We start from the raw sequence: 16,416 nt of genomic DNA on the forward strand, positions 1-16,416 counted from the left end.
AGTACTCAAGTAAGAGGTGGGAAGGAGAATCCAGGAGGTCCCTGTATGTCACTGGAGGATGGGCTGAGTTTGGTGGCATTGTACCTGCCCGCAATAACACTGCGGGTGAGGGCTTGCCATGAACCACCCCACTCCTCAGAGTTTGGGGATGGATATCTGAGACTGTCAAACTACATTTACCCCAAAATTCTGATGTGAGAGGTTATCTGGGAACGGATCTGTGTGAAATAACCACGTTCTCATCAGACCCCAAGGAGAGGAAGGAGTAACAAAAGAGGCCATGCCTGCACTGAGAAACCCTGGACCTCCAGGGAAGCAACTGAATCCACTCCTCTTGCTCCCACCGTGCCAGCTGTGGCCATGCCAGGATGCAGCATGGGCAGGAGACTCTCTGAAGAGAGAGGTGGCTTGTGGCTGGGTTAAAAAGGAAGAACAAATGGGATGGGGATGGTACAAGGAAATTTTAAGAGAATTAGACAGAGAGGAAATGTTCTTCCTTATTATAATTTAAGTCCGTGCACTTGCTTAATTAATTGAATGTATGGTGCACAGTATGCAGATAAAAAATGCACCCAAACTATTTTTAACACAGTTAAAAAGGCGCATTAGGGTTCTAAATTCTAAATAGGAAATGCAAGAATTATGTTGGTTCCTGAGGACACAGCTTTAAAAGTGCCTGAATCCAGGATGTTTTCTTACCACTGCCCCAAATCCAGGCCCCTCCTCTTCAGAGGCCAAGTATGAGCAGCTCACCCACAGATCAGCAAATGGGCTTCCAGACACATCAGGCTATGGAGGTGCCCACTGCAAGTACCTTGCTTAGACTGGCCCAGAACACAGTGGTCCCTCCTGAAATAAAATCACTTTCAAGTATTGCAGCCCTTCCAACTCAACACCTCTGAGCACAGGACAGGTTACAGTAACCAAGGTAAAAGGGATAGAAGGAGGAAAAAACCACTTAGATTATTCAAAGAAATAAAATCAAATCATTTTGGAAGCCAGCTGCTTCCTTGTGCACAAAACTGCCTCCAGATCCGAGTGCTGCTGCATCCCTCAAAAATCCTGATCTGCTATTTAGACACAGCTCAACTTTTCAAGTTTCAGCTCAGCCTTGAACAGAATGAGGCCACGTGCTGCATCGTTAAGGATCTGCCAAAAAAAAAAAAAGGGGTGGGGGGAGGAATAAAAAAGAAAGATGATGAAAGAAATATCAGAATACCGAGAGATGATGAGATAGGGGAACCAGAGTCCACCTCCAGCCACACTCAAAAATGGGGCCCACCAGGCTCAGCTGTCCATGGGGCAATGCAAAATATATATTACATATGATCTGTATACACACAGCTCCCATGAGCAGGTCACCCAGTTGTGTCAGTGTAGGAAGAGCTATTAAGTATAAAAATGCATCCTAACACAAAAATATAAAACTGTGCTTTTGCTGTGCTTTTGCTCACAGCACTTTTAGAGAGGTAACATTTGAGATGAGACCACATTAATGAGTTGGAGTTGGGGGTGAGGAGGGAAATGGGGGAGTTTCCCTGGTTTGAATTTCCCTGGTTCCTTATGCATGAAATGGTGTGGAAGGGAATGAGAGACAACAGAAAGAGGTGGGGGAATGAAATCAGATGGATTGGATCTGGGATGCAGCATTGGAAATAAATGCAACCTGCATGGGTATCTCAAGGCAGAGTATCGATCACTTGGTGCAGAACCTACCTGGGAGATGGGCCTCTGCAGACAGGCATTTGTCAGAGGTACTGACCCAGAGGCACCTCTCATATTTGTTAAAGCATCTCCATGCTGAGAGAGTCCCTACAGTTTGTGTTCTGGCATTGGGTGCAGGGAGCAGCACAGCGGCCTCGGAGCAGCTCCACACCGAGAAACGCAGCTGGGTCTATAAGCATCTCTACAAGCTAAAAACCCAGCCTTGCAGGGTCACAAACTCATTCACACTGAAAATAGCTCCTAAAGCTTCCTGCAAGAAAGTCCCTGTGAGCAGCAGGAGCAGAGAAATAGGAGTTCTGGCAGGTGGGGTCGGGGTGGGGGTCTGACTGAGCCCAAGACAGTAGCAGAACAAGGCACCCTCATCCACAGTCTTTTTCAGGATTCCCATTCCTGCAGCATGGGAGCTAAAGGTGCTTTTGTGCTCAAGGCTTTGGCACAAAATGGGGTCTGGGGCAGGAGGAGACAGAATGACCCCAATAGCACAGGTAGGGCACTGCACCGGCCATCGGGACATCTGGATGGTTCCAGCTCTTCCATACAAACTTTATGACCTTGAGCCAGTCTCATCATCCTCCCATATCTTCAAATATGCAGCAACTAAGCTTTTTATCTGTCCTGTCTGGCTGGCTTAGAGACTCCCAGTTACAGAAACCCAGGAAAGCCCCTCCCTGCCCCATTCCAATACTCACAGACCTGACACAGGCCATGCCGGACTCACCCAGGCAGCAAAGGCTGATAACTGGTGCATGAGCTTATCCTGGGGACTTTGTATGAAGTTTACCAAATCCTTCAGCTCTTTAAATAACAAAACAGAAACTGCCAAGGCTAAACCTATCGTATGTACAGTTCAGAAGACTGGAATTCATATAACTTCCCAATACATCATAAAAAAAATAATTATATCACCAATGCTTCACAGACATTGGGGCAATTCCCACTCCAGCCCTGAATTCAGCCTTTCTTTCCCAGCAGGTGCATGAGTGGGGATGGTTTTCAATGGCTCCATGTGTTGTCACAGCAGACTCAAGTAGAGTCACGAGCCCAGAAGAAACACAGCTGCTTGGGCTGGGAGAACCAATGGGCACCCCAGCTTGGCACTGGGAACAGATCTGTTTGGGGTAACCCTGCTCCTGCCCTGGGAGCACTCCTGGCTGCCCAAGCAAATGCCACCGCAGAGAGCCAAACCAACAAAGTTAAGATACAGTAGCTGAAGAAGCCAAAGTTGTTTATAAAGCTCTTACAGTCAGGGCTACCCCTGCTGCTTGTCATTTGGCTTTCAGCCCCTTCCATCTCTATCACTGCCACCCCAGTGTCCCAAGCTGGGCTTCACCTGTGTTTCACAGTGTACAGTGCACGTTGCACGACATCCCCATCCCTGGCACACGCACAGGGAAGCTCCCAGCTCCCAGCGTGGATGCTCGGCCCCTCCACACGATTCTGGAAGGTTTTGTGACACAAACCACCTACAACTCCAGAGGATGGCCAGAAGCACGAAGGATGCTCAGAGTGCCCAGGACTGGACTCATCATAGCTGCAACTGAGCTCCACAGATGCTCTCTCTTCTCCTCTCCTGTTTCCCTTGGGGCACAAGATCCCCCAAGGACCCGAACTTGCAGCAGTGCAAGGAAAAGCTTCCCTTTCCACCCAGCCAGGATCTCACCTCTCCGACCAGTCCCACTAACACCTCCCTGGAAGCCTCAATGTACAATGTACAAAATGGCTGAGGACCAGAAAGCACATCCCAACTCCTTATCTTACAATAGCATAACACCAAAAGGATGGCAGGGGGGGGAAAACAGAAAAGGCCCCAAAAATCCTCCTGCCGGGGCTGACAGAGGCCCTGGCCATGATGAAAAACACAGAAACAAAAAAACCCAAACCAACCATTGACACCAAGGGCATGAGCACCCCAACCTGAGCCCAGGCCTGCAGAAGAGCCTGGTGGGACTGTGGAAAGTCCCAGAGGGAAGGGAGTTGCAGTAACACAGCGATTTATCTTGACCCTTTGCAGTCCTGGGAACAACGGGAAGTCATCTGCTCTCCTATGCAGCAATGCCTCAGAGATGGGCATCCTTCTGCCAAAGGAGGGTCAACTGGGCCATTTCTGCCTAAAACCCGGTGCCGGGGGGGAGATGTGCACCCAGGGATGCTCCTTTGTTTACCGCTCGGCTCTGTGCAGGCAGGGAGCCCCAGACACTGATTAGCATTTCTTTCTAGACACATCTCCAATTCAGCCGCTTCCCACGGGGGGACAAGAAATAGCTCCAGAACCCTGAGCAAAGCCCCAGAACCAAACCCATCCCCAAACCCTCCTCAGCCCCCCAACATGCAAAGATGGGGCCGGGGAGGGGAAAGGATGCTGGGGAGGGGGGAGGGAGGAGAGACAGTGCCTGAGCAGAGCTTTTTGTTCCTCTGCTCTCAGCATTGCTATGGTGATTTCAAGCAAGACGGAGGAACAGTCGCTACCCGTCACTCCCGCTGCTCCAGCCCCCTGCACCGACCGCATGAGCAGCCCCTTCCCCCGCAAGCAGGAGCGGGCAGGGGGAACAGGGTGCATCGCACCTTTCCGAGGAGCCACCCGCCAGCTCTGCAGGGGCAGCTTCTCCCCCCCACCCCCTTCCCCGCATGGAGATCGCCGCCTCCCGCCCCGTCCCCGGGCACCGCCTGGGCTGGGGCGAGGGATGCAGGATGCGGGATGAGGGATGCGGGATGCAGCGGCGGCCCGGTCCGGTAGCCCGACTGCTCTGGAGCGGGGGAGAGGCTCAGCCTCCGCCCCCCGCAGCATCCCCCGGGGCTCCCCAGCCAGCCCTGGCACCCGGCATCCCCTCCCCGCCCCCGCTCTGCAGCTGGAGCATCCTCCCTCCTCGGCGCATTTGGGGGGCTGGGAGGGGTGGAGGAGGGCAGACCGAGCAGAGGGGGAGTCTCTGCCCTCAGGTTTGCCCCCCACCCTTTTTTACTCACACGTATGCGTGGTAAATGAAAGCCCATCCCCGCGGTCTCTCCAGCACATTGTAGAGGAAATTCTGCAGCTTGCGGTAAAAAGCATTCCTTTTGGGGGGCTTCCCGCTGCCCGAGACCCCGGAGCGGGGTTTGCTGAGGATGCTGCCCCGCTTGGAGCTCTCGGAGCCGGCGATGAGCAGCGCTCCGTCCCGGCTGGAGTCCGGGGCGCCCGGGTCCAGCCCCACGAAGCCCACCTTGAGCTTCTTCTCCGCGGCGGGGCCCGGGTAGACGCCTCCGTTGCGGGATTTCTGCACCATGGTGGCGGCGGGGCCGGGGGCGGCGGGGGGCTCCGGCGGGGGCTCCGCCCGCGCTCCCCGCCGCTGCTCCGCGCCCGGCGCAGCCGAAGCCGCAGGAGCCGCTGCAATCGGCTCCGCCAGCGCCGCCCCGCCGCCGCCCGCCCCCTTAACCCTTGGCATCCCCCGCCGCCGGCAGCATCTCGCGCTCCCCCCCCTCCTCCCAACTCCCCAGAAACCCGGGTTTGCCACCTGGGTTTTCCCCTCCCCAGCCAAAAGAAGAAAAAGCGGCTCCGGCCGTTCCCCACCAAGAAAATCAGGATCTGGCATTGTTCCCCCAAATGCGTTGTTCCCCCCTCCAGCATCCCCCTCTCGATTTAAGGTCCGACATCTTCCCCCAGCACAGTGTCCAGTGTCCCCTTCCCAAACCAGGCTATGGGATCCCCCCCAAAATCACCAAGGAGTGGGCTCCTTCTGCGAGAGCCCCATGGGAAGGGCTGGGCAGCACCCTGCCCATGGGATGTCCATGCCGGTGGATTCGATGTGGTCCCCCTGGCAGCGGGTGCAGACATTGCTGCAGCTTCCCAGGAAGGACTCAATCCATGTCCCATCTCCACTTGGCCACTTGGCCACCAGACCTGCTCACCCTCACCACAAATCCCTATGTGCAAAGTCATTCCCTTTCTCCACGCTTCCTGAAGGTTCAACCTACCACCTTAGGACTTGAAAACCTAAATTTTCAGCTTCCTTTATGCCCTGAAGCTGCACCACGATGGGGTGGGGTCACCGAGTTACCCAGGGACCAAGCTCTCAGCATAGAATGCCCATCTGCAGATGTGCTGACCCAAATCAGCTCTTTAACACCCCACTGCTTATGGTCCAGCTGCACCATTTCCTCTCCATGGCTGGTTCTGCCCCAAGCAATACTTCTTCCTGACCTTCCCACCTTCACAGGACTCAGGAGAAGAGAAATAGACTGCAGAAGCCTGAGGTAGGGCAGAGATACCTGCCCCACACAGTTATCCTCCATGGAAAGAGTTCATTGCACTGCAGTGGGAAGACCTGCAATCAAATAAGATCAAGCCCAGCATCATCAATTCCTATGCAGTGACTTTTCTATCCCTTACAACCCAACAAGTCTCAGATAATTTCTGAACTGCACACCTCTGCATGTTCTTTGTAAGTAAACTAGGCTTTAGGACAAGATTTTTTTTTGTACATGAATTGCAAGCTCAGATGAGCTGCTCCTTTCATCACAAATACCTCAGCACAATATTCATGGAGAAGCAGCAAAATGGTTGCCCTCAGTTTCCTGGCTGCAGGAACCATCCAGGGCTGTGTTTCATTCCCTCTCTTAGCAGAGTCAGCAGTTGGGAAACCAATCCTGCCACTCTGTATTGTTGCCAGCTTTTCCTGAAATTCATATTTAAATGAGAAAATCAACATGACCTTCCAGAGTGCACTTCTCAAGTCCTGGCTTTTTGATCCTCTCCTAATTCATGAGGAGAATCCCAGTGACAACTAATGGACTAGAGGAGAGTTGAGATTAAAGCTGCTGCCTCTCACTCCCCAAACCCTACCATGAACGTTAAGAGAAGGGCCAGCGAGGAGAAGCCCTACATTTTTTATGAACTGTATGTTTCCTGTGACCCATATTCTCTCCAACACATGGCTCAAAGAGAAGCCATCTCTGCAAGGCAGGCAGAAAACTAAAGCTGGGTTAAATACTGGAAAAACAGATCTGCAAGTATGTCAGCAAATAAATTACTCAATTCAATGAGGGGCCATTCTATTCATTATTTGTGAACACTAGTAAGATCATTAGTGTTCTTTAATAGGGTGGCCAATTACAAATGTGCCTGGCACTAATGTACAAAGTGCATTATTATAGATCCAGTGACGCAGTCCCAAAGCAGGAAATATCCCCCTCCATAAAAAGGCCAACAACAAACAGAGGAAGCAATTTTCAATTAACAAATTCAAGATTACTAATAGTCTGTGAGCCCTAAAGAAGAATCTAAATTCAACGCACTCCTCTTTGCCTAATTAGTTGGTCATTTGCAATGTCTCACTGCAGCACAGCTTTGGGTATCCTTTATCTCTGAGACCACCAAAAATCAGGAGTGGGAAAGGTAAGGGGTGGGATTTCACCCTTCCCAAGGCATGGATGGGCTGAGGAAAGACATGGTGTGGTTGTAGGCACTGTCAGGGATTGTTGCATCACTCCGGAGGGAGGCAAAACCTCAAAGACAAGCAAGGTCTTGTGAGCAAGTGGCATCAAGGATTGCCTCCTTATGTAAGCAGAGCAGTCCTTGGGAGGTGGAAAAGGCCTGAAATTGGGGATGAGGACCTGCTGTAGCCTTGCCCCTTCTTTCTCTTCACCTTGGACTCTTAGGGCGTCTCTAACTCCTTCTCTATGGATAATATTCCCTGAGCTGGCACTGCAAGTTGTAGTTGAGTGTTCAGAAGCACATGATTGAGACCCCAACCACGTGGCTCTCCACTTTCCGCCCCCACACGCCACTCCAGCAGCTCACAGGAGCTCTCCCTTGCTCCAGTCTGCACAGTGCCTGGTGAGCTGTGGCCCTGAGAGGAGCAGCAGTCTCTTGGGAACAACTGGAACACAATCACAAATCGAGCTGTGATGTCCAGCACGGAGCCCGCAGCGGGTAATTTTGGAGATGAAGTCAGTTGTGTTGTCACTTCTGCTGGGTGGCAGAAGACAGGACACAGTCATTAACACTGGGAATTAATGAGGTATATAAAAACAGTACTGAGAAGGTGGTTTTATCTGATCCAAGGACATTTTGTCTCCACAAACAAACAGAACTACTGAGTCAGTCCTTTACTTTCAACACTAGTGATGGCTTCAGAACACAAACACCATGGCAGATAGCTTAGACCCTGAAGGTAGGATGAAATCCATCAATCCATATTAAGATACAGAAAGTCCATGCTCTGTCCCCTGGCAATTTTTGAGACATAGTAAGAAGTGACTGGTGTGAAACATGTAGAATGACTCCAGGGATAAATTTCTGCTTGAAACACTGAACGAGAGCCCTTTCTCCATCCCCACCCAGCTGGTGGTTTGTGTGAACTGTGCTACCCGTAGCCTGGGTTTTGTCACTCACAGCTTTCTTCCAGAGCTATTTTCAAACCCTTAAGCAGATGGTTTTACCTCCCCTTGTACAGGATGCTGCAACATCCCAGCAACACTAACCTGCCAAGGGAAAAGACATGAACAGCTCGGTCTTTCTGCACCCAGTGTCCCCCCATCTCCTTCTGCTTCAGCTACCCCTCACCTCCCACCACCTCATCCTCTTCTCTGAGCAGAAAACAACCTCCAAGAGCCCATGACTGTTGATTATTCATGTGCCTTACTTGCTTGGCTAAAAGGGACTCTTTCCAACACATGCCAAACAATTTTTGGGTTTGAAACCAGCAGCCCTGACCCAAGAGAGGTTGGTTCATACAAGGAACTCAACCTGGAAGGTGGTGCTTCTTCAGAATAAAGTGGAGCCCACAGGGGGGAAAAAAAACTGTAAAAAAGATAATTCATGTGCACAAATGGAGAAATCTACAGATTTCCAAAGGAGAAAGGTGAATATGACAAGGGGATACACACTTCTGGCTAGAACAGAAGGCAATGCTCAGTGAAGGCTTCAGCATTTGGGATGGGGAGATTTGGGCACAGCTTAATTTTCTTTAAAATTAGAAGCCTAAACAGACAGAGGCTCCCCAGTGACTCCTCCTTCTCCCTCCAAAGGAGATTTTAAGCAGTATTCTCATCTTTACTAGGCATAGGAAAAGATACCCATGAGAGGCCACCCCTCCCTGCCACTAAAAATCTTCAATCAGAATTTGCAAGAAACACGCTGACAAGAAGCCAGGCTTCCTTCATCCTGCTGCTGACAGAGCTGCTTATTTTATATTACATATTTATTGGATGCAAAATTTCTGTACCACCATCCATCTTCCTGTCCTGTTCTTAGACAGCACTGACCTCCTTGGAGGCTGTACCAGAAAAACCCAGGTATGAGATCAGCTTGAGGTGCTGTATGAGATCAGCTTGAGGTGCAGCTGGAAGTGTCTGACTGTATGAACAGAAATCTCCCCAAGTTACACTGAATTCACCTGGAAGGGAGACACGTGCACTCCATTCTTAACTAGGAAGTTTATATTCCTCCTTTCTAAGAGTGATAAAAATTGCTGAGCTCTAAGTATTAATTTGTGCTGTGGAGGCCTCACTGTAAGGAAAACCAGTTTCTGGAAAGAACAGCTACTTGACTGGGCGTGTGGAAGGAGAAGCAAGTGGAAAAAAGCAAAGTTGGGGTGAATTCTCTTGAGTTAAACTGGATTACACTCAGAGCACCCACAAAGCTGAAAATAAGCCCCTTGGTCACACAGGGACTGGTGCCCACCCTATTTTCCCTGTCACCTTTTTACCACTTTGCTTCTGCCCCACTCAGCCTCCCATAGATTATTCCCCTGGCAGGGAATAGATTATTCCCACTGACCAGGTCTCCTTCTCCATCTCTACTCTCCTCGCTTCCATCAGCAGCCTCCAGCTCTGTCTCCTGCCCTCACCTCCTCTGAGACCACGTGTAATTCCCTTTCTTCATTTATACTTGTTACCTTGAAGGTATTTTTAGCCCATGACCACGTTGCCCCTGAGCCTTCCTTTTCCCAGACTCTGTAAATTTAGCTCTCTTAGTCATTCCTCGTCTCCCAGCGCTCACATTCTTCCTCCTGACCTCCTTGGTTTTCTGCCTCCTCCTGCACCCACAAGGACCAAAGCCACACCATCAAATTTCCATCACCTCTGTGCTCTTAGACCTCATTCCCTGAGATAAGGCTGCTCCAGGACCTCCTCCCATACCCTGAGGGCCACAAGTTCCTTAGGGCTGACCCCTCGGAGATGTGGAAGACTTCCCACCAGCAGCCCCTTTCCAGTGCCTCCAAACCAGCGCTGTGCTCTTCACAAAATACAGCTTATAGCAACAAAACTAACTTGGTCTCACCTAGGAGCTCTTCCAGCCTTGCCAGGTTTCAGAGCTTGGAGTCCAGCTCAGGACTGGCTCTGCTCCCAGTAAAACACCTCCCAGGATCATAAGTGCATCCTGGCTGGGACCCAGTCCCACAAAGCCCATTAGGTGCTTTGTTCCCATTCAAGCACCTGCCTCCCACCAACTTCAAAGCTGAATTGAAACCTGCATGAATATTTAGGGACTGGAGGTTGTCATCAGAAAGAAATAAGCCCATACTGAAATAGCTGATTCTGACACATCATCTCTGAGAGGAGGAGCACAGCAGATTTCTCTGTGCTTTATCCTGCTGTGGAGCAGAAACCAACTCAATTAAACAGGATCCAAATGGCCCCAGGTGTCCTGGGTTGGAAGGCACCTTCCAGAGCCCCACCTTGGTAGGTGCTGAGGGCATGAAATGGGGTTTGGGGTGTAGGGGAGATTCCTGCTCTGTTGGGATTACAGCACTTGGGGAGCTGTGGTGGGTCACAGGGGTCTGCGGAGATGAGCCCATTGTGCCCCAGGGATTTGGTATTCCTTAGGGAGGAGCAGTGAAAGGGGGTACAAAGCTCTGGCTGGGAGGTTCCCTGTCAGAAGGAGGGTGGCAGCATGGGAGATGCATGAAGAAAAATTATTTTCTTTTTTCTGTTGCAAAAGCCTTTTTTTCTTTTTTTTTTTTTTTAATTCTTTTTCTTTCTTGCTGAAATGTCAAAATATCCAGATTTGGCAAGTTAGACAACCAAACCCAATCACTAAAATACTAAAAAGCTTTAAGGCTAATTATTTTACCTCTTCATTATTGAGAGAGATTAAAAAAAAAACCCTTCCAAGTGTAAAATAAAATCTGCTCTCTCATTTTTTTTTCATTCCAAAATGTTAAAGAACGATTATTAGATTTTGGGTTTAATTAGGAGTGTTGGTTTTGATCCACGTTTCAGGTTAAAAAATGGAAATATTCTGTTTGGGAAGCTGCCAGGCAGGCGTGGCTGTCTCCATGCTCCTGCCTCTGTCACAGCATACCATGTGTCATCTGCAAAGAAAAACTCTTCAAGTAACTAAATTCGTAGTTTCTCTGCACCATGAGCTTTTGCTGCAGGCTTGCTTTAGTCTCTCAGCCTGGACACCTGGGAAATCAAAAGAACATAAAGGGCAGGGGTTTATGATTTATTTATCTTTAACCTGAGGTCTTGAGGAAAGCTGGTGTATGTGCATCTGCATCTCTCTTCCCTCCTTTAATAACTGCAGAGCTTATGGGCAATTGTTATCTTCCTTATTAAAGATTTGTGGGGACTTTTTAGATGGCTACGAGTGAAAATATGTGATCAAGGAGAGGACAGAAACCCTGAAATCTCCTCACTGCAGGAGATGGTGATGCACCCACACAACTGTGATGGACATCAGAGAACCCACCCATGACTTCTCAAAACATAAATCCACGGGAAAATGCACACACACCCCCCCCCACACCCCCTTTTCTACTGCTCATGAAACTGCTTCTTTGTGGGCTCACTTTGGATCCTGTGAGCCCGTGGGAGGCTGGGAGCCTCTGTGAAACATCTCTGTGCAGGACGGAGCCGAGGGGCAGGTCCCCTCCAGCAATGTGAATGCTGTGCCTGCAGGACGACTTTCCCTCCCTTCCAGCCTGATTTTCATGCAGGCCTTGTTTTGTTCTTGCAACTTTGTCTCGCTCACACTGGTCCAAAGGATGTTCCTGTCCTCTGGGCATCTGAACACTCTGGCTGTGCCCTCAAAACTTCTCATTCAGCATCTCAGTGTGCTCGCCTGCGTGTGCAGGCAGCAGGCAGAGCAGGGGAGGGCAGCTTTAAAAATGAGCTGTCAGCTGGCCACGGCTCAGGCCACCCTGGGAGAGGGATTTCACCTCCACCTGAAGGTGTGGCCACCCTCAGCCACCCCTCCCTGCCCCTGCTCTCTGCACATTTCCCGTGGCCCCTGTGGAGATCTATGGCTGGTGACAGCACCGCAGCACATTGACCTGCAGCAGCACGCTTCCCTCCCAGCAATCGCTCTAATGGGAACCTCCCGGAGCATCCAGGAGGCCGCTGCAGCTCCATTAATCACAGCCACCTCCCGCCTGGCACGAGCCGCCCTTGCTTGTCACCGCAGTCCTCCAGGTCAGTGCCGGGGGAGGATTCCACGCTGTGTCCTTAGAGCAGCCTGACATCGGAGAGGATTTTCCCCTCACGCTGATGTCTGATCTGTGGCAGGGGCTGGCACAGACAACAACCCTCTGCACTCCAGTCCACACCAAAACCAGGCTCAGAAATTGGTAATGCCAAGTAACTGCTGTCACACCCACCACCTGCATTCAGAGCTGATATATGGGGAGCTTCCTCCCTTCTTTCCCCTTCTTGTATCCCCGTCCCAAAGGCTGGCTGCTTGCAAACTCATCACTCTAAGTGCTTGGCAGGCAGGCGCTCGCTGGGGCTGGCTGGGATTGCAGAAAGCATTTATCAGATATAAGGCATGAGAACAGTGCCAGACACAGGGTGATTACAAATCATCTAAACCAGGCAAAACCAGGCCACCCTAAATTTGTAGACAGCAAAGGAGTGTTTGTGAACAGAGCTGAAATGAGTTATTTGAAGGTGCTGCAGTACCTCTTTGTAAAATGTTGGAGCTGTGGCCAAATTATGCCCAAGGCAGGAGGCAGGGGGTCTGGTCTAGAGCTGGACCCCAGGCTGTGCTACAGCTCTGGTTTCTCCTTCCGGTCAGCAATATCTCTGTGTGAGAGTGAAGGCACAGGCCAAGAGATGGATGGGGAATGGTGCATTGTCCTGGCCAGAGCTGCTGCTTTGTGCTTTTCCAGCTGCAGATGCACCTGAAAATGTGGATCTCAAACCACTTTCCGAGGTTGTGTAGTCACTTCATGCTGAATGTGCATCATTCCCACCTCTACCATAGATGATTCAGCACCTCCATCACCAGCAGGCAATGGCAGGACCCACTTGGGTGATGTCTTCTGGGAATGCTGGTGTTCAGGAGGCTGAAGGATGCCTTGGCCTCCCTGGCAGTCAGTGACATTGGTTTCCGAGGGAGCAGGAATGGGACGTAAGGTCAGGAAGTCTCTACTTGGTCTTGTCCCATAGTGGGATGTGTTTCCAAATGCTATTGAAATGCTCCAGATGTCAGCTAGGGTTTTGAGTCAACATGAGACAGGCAGGACCTCACTGCCCTTGTGGGGTTAAGGTTCAGCAAAATCCAGTGACAGACGAAAGGAGCAATGGGAAAGGAGCTGCCTTAACTGGAGAGGCAGTTCTGTAACTCCTTTCTGAGTGTCCAAGCTGCCACGAAAGGCTCCACACCAGCGTTTCCAGGTCTCTGCAGGGATGTGCCCAAGCTGACAAGGGGTTGTGGCTGATGCTTTAATTCGCCTCCTAAGTGCAGAAGGGCAGCAGGCAGTTCAAATTCACCCAGCTCAGCATCTGCAGCCTGGATTTCACTTGCAGTCTTGCAAAAACCTTATAAATTTTTTAAAGCAGCCAGAAACGCCTGCTGAGTTGGCCAATCAGCGCCAGTGGATTAAGAAAACTTAGTTTAAATTATTAACAGCACACAGCCAGACACGAGAGTAGAGGTGGAAAAGGAGAAGGGACTCCTTCCTCCTTCTCTAGTGGATGACATAAGAAAAGCCAGCACCAGGCTGGGAATGTGCAGAAATGTCTGTTCACTCCTTGGAGAATGTTCCCATTCATGGAATCTTCCCTTCTCCATCAGGAAACCCAAACAAGGCATCAGTGCAATGCTGTGCACAGGATGTCCTTTCTGGAAACTGGATGCTGGTTGACATCCAGCCCCTCCACACCTTTCTCTCCCTCCTTCTTCTTCCAAGTCCATTTGTTTCTTGAGCAACCTCTTGAAGAGCTGATCCTCAGCTGAATACTCAAATTGGGTCTGATGTTTTTTGACTTTCCTACAACCTCTAGTAATTTTCCCCCCACCAGCTTTAAATTTCAGGTAATTCAATCACATTTGCAAGCACTGGTCCCCAAAGAAATGACAATAAGCACTTTGCTCCGCCACAGACGCGCTGCCTGCCGGGATCGGGGATGTGGGTCTGCACTTCCCCTCCTTGGACGCTGTTCCAGAAGGATTTCGTCCCTGCTTCCACGCGATGGCGTTGCTGAGGCTGCTACGGAGGGGAAGGATCCACCGCGACGCCTGCAGGGAGGACTGGGATGGGAAATGCCTCCAGAAAAAAAAAAAAAAAGTTGCTATGAAAAGATGCCGCCGAGTTCTCGGCTGTGGGGTCCCAGCGCCCCTGCCATGGCAGGGAGGAATTGGAGGAGTCGTCAGAGTTTTATAATCCATCTCACCAGCACAGCCCTACACATCACCTGCCGTGGGCCACACGCACCCACCTGCTCTGGTACAGTGCTGATGGTTCCCAAATCAACTTGAGCTCGCTACAAGGTTTGCCAAACTTGTAGCCCAGTTCAAGGGGATTTTGGGTTGCTTATTAGCTTAGCAGAACCCCAAAATGGGTCATGCCAAACTAAGCATCATCCCCAGGGTACCTGCAAGCCCTGTGGGGTCAAGCAGTGATTTGCATGTGTTGGGTCATTGATCCAAGCCCAAAACACAAATCCACAATGGATTCAATCCAAGGTTTGGCTGGAGGCAAGTCATGGCTTCATCTGATATTGATTTGAGATCCTCAGAAATTCAGCATACTTAATTTTCTTTTTTGAGCCTCATGCTTTGAAACGGGTTTAAATTACAATATTTCTGTTAATTCTGCCTCTCTACAGATCCTGACCCAAATGCCCCAAAATGGGGGATGCTGCTGCTGCTGACATCTCACTTCAGGCCCTGTCTCTTCTTTCTGCTCCTGCAGATCACCTGGGGTGCCAACTCACAGTGAAATCAGGCTGAAAATTCGGCCCTGCAGTGAGCCATGAGCAAGCCTGAGTTAAATCCTCGGGGTTTTACATTTTTCCTGTTCTGCAGTCCCACTGTTAATTTCCACACCACTTGTGCACCGCTCCCAGAGCGTCTTTCACAGCTCCCCTGGCATATTTCTATGGAAACGTAGCTGTGGTTTTGTCAGACTTGTTTTTGCTTCTAAAATAGCAATAGAGGTGCAGACTTTGTGCCTGTTCTTCTCTGTCCCTCACCTGACCCCAAGGTTGTCCCCACTCCTGCTGCTGTGCCAGGGACTGGCTTCCCCTGGGGACCTGAGAGCTGGAGGTTCCTGAACAGCGTGGGAGTGATATTCCCACAGGAGTTCCTGTTCCCAGTGCTTTTAAGGATGAAGGAAAAACATGCACATGAAGATGTTCTCCTCCTTGGAAATACTCAGGAAGGGCCACAAGTCTGCCATGCTGGCCTGGGGACAACATGCCTCAGGAGCTGGGAAATGCAGGAGGAGCTGGAAGATGAGATTAAACTATCAGTGGGAAAACAGCCTTCTCCCATGGTTGTGCTGTGCCTACAGGGATCCCCAGATCCCCTTCCAATTTGTGGCATGCCAGGAACATGGCACTTCATAGAGCCCAAATACTGCAAAGACCTTGGGCATCACATTGATTTCTACAGGTGAAGCTGGTGGATGGGGGTGCTGAGAGAGAGAGCTCCTGGGAAGGAGCCTGCTCTGGGGGCTGTGGCTTCTCCTAAAAGCTGTGTCATGGGCACAAACAACCTCAGGATGCCCCAGCACATGGCTAATGGAGCCTTCAGGGAGGAAATGCCCCTTGGAAATGTCCCCGGGGTGCTGTGGTGGAAGCAGCATCTCTCACAGCACCTCACTCCATCTCCCTGCCCTGCTGTGCCACCTCCCTCTCCTCCTTGCACTTGGTGCTCCCACTCTGTCCCTCCTCAGAGCTCCTGGCTGTTGGTTTTTGATCAATCCTAACCACTCAGCAACCATAACCCTTTGGACTGGGACAGCTGCACTGGGTGGAGTTGGGAAAGGTGCACACCTTGCCCCAGGCTGCAAGTTTGTAATGGGAGACAAGACACCATCCTGGGTGAAGACCATGAGTTTTGGGGCTTCTTGGGAGTTTTGAGTCATGTCTGGGCTTTAATCAGGGAGAAATGTTCCTGTTGGGTTGCTTGGAAAGGGCTGGGGGATTCACCATGTGAGAGATAAAGAAGCATGTGAAGAGACAAGGCAGCCTCTGTCACTCCTTCCAGAATGGTGGGGTATTACAATAAATCAAACCGATGCTGCTTGCCCTTCAAGGAGGGCTGGGGGATGCCATTTTCCTTTCTTTCAATGGCATAACTCTAGGACATTAACTCAAGCTTATTTTTCAGTAAAAAAAATTATAATAAAGGCCCTGACAGATGATACCAGAGGTTGAGCAGGCTTTAAGGAGAGTATTAAAACTGCTGTAAGAGCAGCTGCTGCTTTAGGCCGGGGGAATCAGCACAGGTACCTGCATCAGTTAAGGGGTGTGAGCTGGGGAAGGGCT

General features: G+C 50.6%; 1 protein-coding gene across 8 annotated transcripts in view; it reads right to left on the minus strand.

Annotated features, from left to right (window-relative positions):
* Window positions 1-4,982, minus strand: part of KCNQ2 (potassium voltage-gated channel subfamily Q member 2) — a 74,598-nt gene extending 69,616 nt beyond the window's left edge. For all 8 annotated transcript variants that reach the window (XM_051803393.1, XM_051803392.1, XM_051803394.1 and 5 more), the window contains exon 1: window positions 4,687-4,982. In XM_051803393.1, the coding sequence (XP_051659353.1) occupies window positions 4,687-4,982 (296 nt within the window). The remainder of the gene's footprint in view (window positions 1-4,686) is intronic.
* Window positions 4,983-16,416: the final 11,434 nt, after the last annotated feature.

The sequence above is a fragment of the Manacus candei genome, unplaced genomic scaffold, assembly GCF_025592945.1.
Source record: "Manacus candei isolate 608988 ecotype Guabito, Panama unplaced genomic scaffold, ASM2559294v1 h1tg000057l, whole genome shotgun sequence".
Taxonomy (NCBI): domain Eukaryota; kingdom Metazoa; phylum Chordata; class Aves; order Passeriformes; family Pipridae; genus Manacus; species Manacus candei.